This window comes from Urtica dioica, chromosome 4 (genome assembly GCF_054948205.1).
Source record: "Urtica dioica subsp. dioica isolate 48M chromosome 4, U.dioica_male_clone48M_v1_H2, whole genome shotgun sequence".
NCBI lineage: Eukaryota > Viridiplantae > Streptophyta > Magnoliopsida > Rosales > Urticaceae > Urtica > Urtica dioica.
This window is the reverse complement of record NC_142759.1, coordinates 1,778,214-1,787,027: the sequence shown is the minus strand read 5'-3', so window position 1 is coordinate 1,787,027 and position 8,814 is coordinate 1,778,214. Positions and strand designations below refer to the sequence as shown.

At 36.2% G+C, this 8,814-nt stretch overlaps 1 protein-coding gene across 1 annotated transcript; it reads right to left on the bottom strand.

The window, feature by feature from the left end:
- Positions 1 to 2,534: 2,534 nt before the first annotated feature.
- Positions 2,535 to 5,372, bottom strand: LOC149399129 (P-loop containing nucleoside triphosphate hydrolases superfamily protein). The gene is made up of 2 exons (XM_089612890.1): positions 4,564 to 5,372; positions 2,535 to 3,550 (listed from the first exon to the last, which is right to left on the bottom strand). The coding sequence occupies exons 1-2, from the start codon at positions 5,310 to 5,312 to the stop codon at positions 2,890 to 2,892; spliced, it is 1,410 nt and encodes a 469-aa protein (XP_089469016.1). The 5' UTR covers positions 5,313 to 5,372; the 3' UTR covers positions 2,535 to 2,889.
- Positions 5,373 to 8,814: the final 3,442 nt, after the last annotated feature.

The following is an 8,814-nucleotide window of genomic DNA, read 5'->3' as shown; positions in this document are numbered from 1 at the left end:
ATTCTGTTTTATTCTAAAGCAAGTGTGGTTTTCCAAAAGTTATACTGAAAATGGCCAAATTATAAGGATACAGAATCTGACACAGTAAAAAAAAATAGGAGTTTAGATGTTGAGAGTGGATATGTATAGATAAATATTTAAACTGGCTCATTACTTGTGTGTAAATATTTAAACGGTCATCTCATAATAAATAAATAAATTCCGGGTAAGAGTATATCTGACATTTAAATTCCGGTCTTGTTTTATAAACTTGTGTTGGGACCCCGAAGATTATGCCAACAGAATCTTTGTTTTATTTCCTTTATTTTAATATGGTGCTTGTTTAGATTGAGACATAGATTTTATGCTTTAATTATTTTAATTAGCACTTGTACACATGATTTGAGAGTGTGAAGAGTCGACACCCTTGTCCGTCCAGTCTTCAAGTAGATATGACAAATTATGTCAAATTAATGTCTTTTTCATTAGAAGCACTTACAATTGCCTTTTATTATTATTATTGTTATTATTATTATTATTATTACTTCGGTGGTTAGCAGACTTTATATTGTACATAATATATACTCTATATTTTAAAAATTCCAAAAACTAATTCTACAAGCAGCTAAATTAAATGTGAATGCTCTAAAAGTTCATCTGAAAGCGGCCAGACTATAGGGACAATGATTTTAATACAGCAAACTAAAATTTTAATTTAAGCTTTACATATACTGATTTTGGTTTTTTGAATAGCCCAAAATCTGGGAAACTTCTATTCATGAACCAGGTCATTATTGCCCAAAGCTTCATCAGTGTTAAATCTGATTGAAAATAATGTTTTTTCAAACCGTAAATAGTTATCTGATATATTTTTTTCTATATAAATGAAACTGTAAATTACAAATAAAATTAAGACTATAAAATAAACGATTATTTACCACTTGAATAAAGACAATGTATACTGATTAAACTGGTCCTATTACGTGTGTGTAAATATTTAAAGACTATTTTCTTTAAATTGGTAATAGCATAATACAGATTAAAAAAAATACACATATCCCGTCTAGAAATTTATTGTCACATATACATATGGATAAATGTGACACAACCCACGCTTGTTATTTTGTTGTTGTAACAGCTAACAATATCACGGACTAGAAATTTATTGTCACATGATAAGTCTGTTCAGATCTGACACCACATTTGCTGTGAAGCAAATATAGATCGCGCTACAATACTCAAAAATCAAAACCTCTTGGCTAAAAAAAAAAAAAATGTACACCACATCAATATACTGTATTAGAATGATTAAACAATTTACTTGAGAGAGACCGACTAAATAGATCAGTTTATTTTTCGTACGCATATAACCATATTAGGAGATCTGCATCTATGTAAGAAAAGCTTGATATATGTTTTTATTTTCTTCCCTAAATAGAGCTCTCTGATGTTTGCGACAAGTGTTTAAAAAAATGTAGAAAAAGCCTTGCAAAAACTGGATAATAATATGTTTTCTGTTTGTGCGTATTTCTGTCTAGACTCTAGACTTCAACAAATAAGATAATAAAAGTCTGGTAATGATCTCGTAAGAAAATTACGTATGATTGTTGAGAGAATTAGATTAGATATTAGAAAGGGAAAATATCAATAGATTCCCTTGTGTTTAATCGAAATGCAAGATTTATCCCCTTTATTTCTAGAAATATCAGACATATCCCTCCAGTTTAATATAAATGACATATACATCCCCTAAAAAAATGTTATATTACAAATATCACCATTTTTCGTTTATTTTTTACAAAAAAATAATTTGAAATCCCCTAAATACCCTTAATGAAATAATTTTTTATCTTCTATTCTATATACAAAAAAATTAAATTAAAAAATTTCTTTATAAAAAGTTAAGGTTTTTTTTTATAAAGAGAGATTTTGATTTATTTTTTAATAAAATGGTAAATAAATATTTATTCTGTTAAGGGTATTTTGAGGAGTTCAAATTATTTTTTTGTAAAAAATAAACGAAAAGGGTGATATTTGTAATATAACATTTTTTTAGGGAAGGTATATGTCATTTATATTAAACTGAAGGGATATGTCTGATATTTCTAGAAATAGAGGGGATAAATCTCGCATTTCGATTAAACATGAGGGATACTCTAGATATTTTCCCTATTAGAAATCTTGTAAATGAAGGTTTTTAATGTTGTGCTTGTACCAGAGATTAGTATAAATAGACAAATCAGGCGAGAATTATGTCGTTTATTTGCATTATTGCCTCCTTACAATTGGGCTTTACTAATTATCGAATCTGATCCAAATGACAACGTTAACGCTGACGTGCGATTTTTCAATTATTCAGTCTCTAGAATTTCTGATTCGGAACGTTAGAAGACAATATAATTCTGGTTCAACAAACCATATTTACTGGTTTTTTTCCATTGCATTAATCAGCCCCAAGACTGATCCTATAGCCTATGTTTGAACACATGCTTAGCAAATAAATAAATGGAAAATAGAAGGTTATTACTCTGAACTCTGAAGAACTACAGTGCTAATTGTTAAGTCTCTGAAATGGCAGCTCAATAACGAGCTATATTCTGTATTCACGGTTGTTACAAAACATACTGAGTGAAATTGATTTGGGGAGTGAATTTCGGAGAACAGTCAAAACTCCAAGGTGATGAATTAACAAGTAAGACGGAACCGGAATCAGGAATCTTAGTTACAAGAACCCCCAAATTCAAAAGATTCCAAAATGCCACTCATCACCCAAAGCTTTCTAACAACAAATAAGCTTCACATGCATAAAATATCAAACTACAAAGCTATATAAGTGACCCTAACTCTCAAAACCCATAAAATAAAAAGAAAAGCACAAACACACACGCACCGATTTTCAAGAGAGCTTTTTCAAGACTGCATTGCCGCCGCGGCAGAAACCTCTTCTTCTTCTTCTTCACCGCCAGTTTCGCTGAACATGTACTGACTCTGATACTCCATCAAATACTGGGTCGACCGTTTGAGATCCAAAAATAGATGGTAAACCCGGTTAATATCCTCCATCTCCACGACCCTCCCTTTCCTCTTCAGGCACGCCAACGCCGCGGAGGTGATGAGATTAATGGCGTATCTGAGCGAAGTGTCGACCCCGATCTTGGTGAGCAAAATCCGGGCATCCTCGGCCATCTCGACCTCCTCTTCCTGGCACCGGATCTCGATGATCTGGCGGATCTCGGGCTCGGTGTAGGGCTGGGTCGTGATGATCAGGAGGCGGTCGAGGAGGTCGATGGGGATCCCGTGTGGCGACCGATAATTGGTCCCTCGGATGGTTGTGATCCCCCGGTTCGTGGCTACCACGAGGATCGGAGCCATCTCGTGCTCGAGGGCCCGGTTGAGGAACGAGAAGCACTCGATGTCGAGCATGTGGACCTCGTCGATGAAGAGGACTCCGGGGACGATCTCGGCTTTTCCTTCCTCCCTCCACTCCGCCACCTTCGTGTCGATCTGTTCCCTCACCTCCGCTCGTATCTCTCCCGTGTCCCCCGTGAATAGAGCCAGAAATCCCTGCGTTCTGATAATCGTTGATATAGTTTGATGGTCAGATACTTTTACCCATATTGAAAGACTGAAACTTTATAACATTTCATTTGTGCAGCCAAGCACACAAAATTTGTAGTTTTTTTTTTCAAATCAAAACACTTCAGTTGTCTTTTTAGTAAGTTCTCTCTTCCTTGAACACGTATGGAAATGCTGAGACTTTGTAAGAAAATATTATATTTCAAGCGTCCTGTGATACGCATATACGCAGGCACACCAAATTTATTGTTGTCTTTTTATTTTTGGTTAAGTAGTTATACACTCAACTTAACAAGCTCTCTTCTTAAACGCTATCAAAAGACTGAAAACATTCTCAGAAGAATTACAAGTACAACTGAGCACACCGAATTCATAGTTGTTTTTAAAAAAAATAAAAAAAATTACTCCAGTCACACTACAAAAGCTCTCCTCCCTGAACATATATTAATAGACTGAAAGTTTATGAGAAAATCATTACAATCCGTTTGCCCTTGGACCCTGTCTATAAGTTAGCTCACCAATTTATTAAGTCCTTGTCATAGAATTAGAACTCTTTCTTAATACATCAAAAGACTGGAATATTCTACGGAACCCAGATTTCATTTTTTCTGTGATCTGTTCTATAAACCACACCAAAAATAATATTTCTACATTATATTAAGACTTCAGTACACTTTCAGACAGTCACAATTCATACGTTCCCTTCCTTTAAACACGCATCAAAAGATTGTAACACTCTAAAAAAAAATTACATCTCGTTTTACAGTCACACTTCATGAATTCTCCTTAAAACACAACATCTCAAAAGACTCAGAAGAAATTACATTTCATCTTTCCCGTGACCTGTCTATAAGCACATAGCAAAGAATCTCTCTAGAATTTCAAATAGTTGAGACTTTCAAACTGAACACTTCAATCACACTTCACATAGTTGAGACATGTGATACTAATAATAAGCATATGAAACACCAAAACTTTATCAGAACTCATTAGGGTTAGCAAACGAACCTGCTATTGATGACATCAATCTCATGGAGCGTGACGCAATGAACAACCTCCTTCCTCTTCTGAAGCTCTCCGTCGGGGCACTGAACAAACTTTGTCGCCGGACCGACAGCGTCGTACTCGCGCGACCTTGAGAAGGACCGGCCAAGCTTGCTGATCTTCCCCGAAGCCTTGTCAATGGCGACCACGTCACCACTCTGAACCTTCTCCTTCGCCAGAGCCTCGATCATCTTCGCGCCTAGGTCGTAAACAGTCTCCATCTCCGTCGTCTTCAGAGTCAGCTTCCCGGACTTCGACGCCGCTCCGGCGACAGCCGGACGGTCGATCTGAAGCTCCACGACCTCACCTTCAATGGCCTCGGTCTCCTCCTTAATCCTGACTCCAATCGCTCGCCGGAAGGCCTGGGTTAGGGCTTCGGTTTTGGACATCTCGAGGGAGAAGAGCTCGCTTCCGGCGACCATGGCGAAGGGGGTTTCGAGGCCCAGGGATTTGGCCATTCCCATGGCGATGGCGGTTTTCCCGGTCCCTGGCTGGCCGGCGATGAGGACTCCTCGGCCGGCGATTTTACCGTCTTTGATCATGTGGAGGATTACTCCGGCGGCTTTTCGGGCGACGGTTTGGCCGACCATGCCCTCCGACGAAGCGCGGGGCTCGAGGGCGGAGTCGAGACCGAGGCCGCGGATGTGGGAGTGAGCTCCGATGCGCTCTATTCGGGTTAGGTCTCGGCTCTCTGATAGCTTTAGCTCTGCCATGGCTGAGAGAGGAGAAGAAGAAGAGTGTTTGGGGGCTTTGATTTAGGGTTCAGGGTTTCTATATACATTACTAATTTAAACTTTAAAAAGAAAAAAAATTTGTGACGTTTAGATTTATGAATAGTCATTTAAAAACGACAAGTTAATCCAAATGAATAGATAAACGGGAAGAACAAATACAAATGAAAAAATAAACAACATATGTTTATTAAAGAAACGACAAGAACAACAAATGAATAAATAAGCGACATATTTATTACAAAAATGACAAATAAATACTATTGAATAAATAAACGACATATTTATAAAATAAACGACAAGAACAAATACAGAAGAATTAATAAACTACATATTCGTAAAGAAAGAACAAGTACAAATATATAATTACAATTTGCAAATTTAAGAAAAATAAAACAATATAACAAAAACTTAAATAGTACAAACAAATAGACAGAATTATATATATAATAATAAAAAGTGCAAACTTGAAACAAGATATAGAACAATTTATTGATGCTCATTTGACAGTTTTTTCAAAGATTATATTTCTCTCATAAATTATGGAATTAGTGAACAAAAGTCTCTCATAATACGACGACAAATGAGAATAAATTGTACCACTCTGTTACACTCAGACGACTAAAACATGTACCACAACTAAAAAGTAAAAAGAAAAATAAAGAAGATTCGAGAATGCGTTTGAATGAAGATAATATATATCTTTTATAGACTCAATTCAAAACCGTTCAACCATTCAGGTAAACTTTTGAATAAGAATATAGCAAAAAGTTGTTGGGTTAAAATCTTGCTTTTATTACTCATTCGTCTTGCCTCTTTTTTTTTTTTTTTTTTTTTAATAAACATTCAAACAACTTGTAGCATTCAAGCATCAATTTTTTGTTCATCCTAACTTTGATTTTGACAACTTAAACTGAACTTTTTGCAATTCCATACCTCTCACAATTTGATGAATAGGAACATGATTAAATCCTTATGTTTCGATATGAGGGGCTCACTCAAATAATTGTTATAAAATGAACTATTAACATAAAATACTCTTTAATTTTTTTTTCAATACTCCATTGATCTAGACCATAAATCAATTAGAGTAAAGCTAATACAAACCTTTTTTTTTTTAGAGATAGTGGCCTGAGAGTTGCCGATGTGTGGGTTTCTCTCTTTCTTTTTGTACATTCGTTGATGAAGATATAATAATTATTTTAATAAAGCATAAACATAGACAAATTATGTGTGTGTGTGTGTCTGTGGATTCTAAGATATACATTATATTTTTAAGGCACCTCTTAACTTTTCAGTCTATAGTTTTGGAGATCGGGTAATTTGGTTAATGTGGGTTGATTTTTTTCTAATTAATGAGTTTGAGATATGAGGTTGGAATCCAATTGAATTGTGATTCCGATGAGTAAAATAACCAGATGATTATTATTTCACTTTGAATGAATATGTAAAAGAATATGAAGGTTGAGAGAGAATAGAGAAATCAAGAAAGTATTTGGGTTGTAAACGATCATGTATCTCGTTCTCTCATTCATATACACCATGTGTTTATTACAAATTATGTTACATAAGTTAGTTACAGAGTAGAGTCTAGTGTACTAATCCTTTACACACGTGTCTATTCTATTATCCCCCTCAAGCGAATCGGTGGGACAAACGGTGAGCTTGGACCGGAGAGAAATGAATCGCGGGACTGATATGGATTTGGTGAACACGTCAGTTAGTTAACTGTGGTTTAGCGTGGTTAAGTCAGTTAGTTAATGAGGAAACCACGCACAAATAGAATGATGACACGTGTATTCAACGCATTGCGTGATATAAATTTAATTTCTCGGTGACTGGAATAACCAGCTCTCTCATAAATCCAAAAATCCGAAAATGGATCTAGAACAATGTACTTTGACTGTCCGATCGAAGGCCGAGTCCCGATTTACGTTCTGACATGCCAATACTTGACCTGGAAGCATATCATCTCTCAGACGCCGTGTGAGGAACAGGTCGAACGAACTCACCGTGCAGCTGTGGGAAAGCAGGTTCGAGCTAATCCAGTAGAACGAAGTCGTCGAAAACCTCCAGGTGGACCTCATTTTTCAGGTTGAGAGCCGAGTGTGCTGGGATTTTACATCCACTTTGCCGCTGCAAAATCATTATTAAATCCACAGATTGGGCATTCTAGTACAAGTACGACACATTAGATGGCAATTGCGTAATTAAACTCCGTAAAGAAGATCTTTGTTTCTCGCAATCGTAGATGAAGTGAAGCAGCAGTGTTTTTATTTTACACAGAGAGAGAGAGGCTCGCAATCGTAGATGCGCTCTTTTCGGGTTAGGTCTCGGCTCTCTGATAGCTTTAGCTCTGCCACGGCTGAGAGAGGATAAGAAGAAGAGAGTGTTTGGGGGGTTTGATTTAGGGTTCAGGGTTTCTATATATTACTAAATTAAACTTTAAAAAGAAAAATAAAAAATATAGTAATTTAAAAACGACAAGTTAATACAATGAATAGATAAACGACATATTTATCAAAGAGATGACAAGTAAACACAAATTATCCATCCATATAACTAATTTGGGGTGCGTTAACTCTCTTCTCCAACTATCAAAAGCCACGTTTCTCTTCTCTATCACAAGTCACATTGCGCAGCGTTTCATCTCTCAATGTTTAAACTTTAAAGTTTAAACTTCAAATAATGGAGCTATGCGTGGCCGACTACTCTAAAATCAATGCAAAATATGGCGTTTGCGTGCTACAGACAAAATAAAAATAAGTAAAACAAATTCATCTAACAAAAAATAAACAAGGAGAGAAAGAAAAGCACCTTCTTGAGAAAAGAAAAAAAAAATATACAAAAAGGAAAAAAATGGTAATTTCAGAGGGACCCACGTCTACTATTGTACTCGTGCTAATTTTTGTTTTGCTGGTTTTTGTTTACCTAAGAGCTAATAAACTAAGCCCAAAAATACAAAATAAAAAGAGGCACCCATGTATATAATGCTTTAAAAAGGAACAAATAGTTTTATTTAATATTTTGGTTCTTTTATATTATTAAAAAAATTAAGACCGTAGTTAAACATTCATCTTGGCTCTTTAGCGTGGTTAAGTCACTTAGCTAGTGAGGAAACCACGCACAAATAGAATGGTGACACGACGCATTGCGTGATATATATTTGATTTCCCGGTGACTGAATAGGCAGCTCTCTCCATAAATCCAAAGAATTGGAAAATGGATCTACAAACCATGTATTTCTACTCTCCGATTGAAGGCACGGTTCCTATTTACGTCCTGATGGGCCAACACTTGAGTTGGAGGCACATTATCCGAGAGAGACGCCGTGTGAGGAACCGAACGAACGAGCTCGCCGTGCAGCTGTGGGAGAGCAGGTTCGAGCTAATCCAGTAGAACGAAGTCGTCGAAAACCTCCAGGTGGACCTCATTTTTCAGGTTGAGAGCCGAGTGTGCTGGGATTTTACTTTGTCGCTGCAAA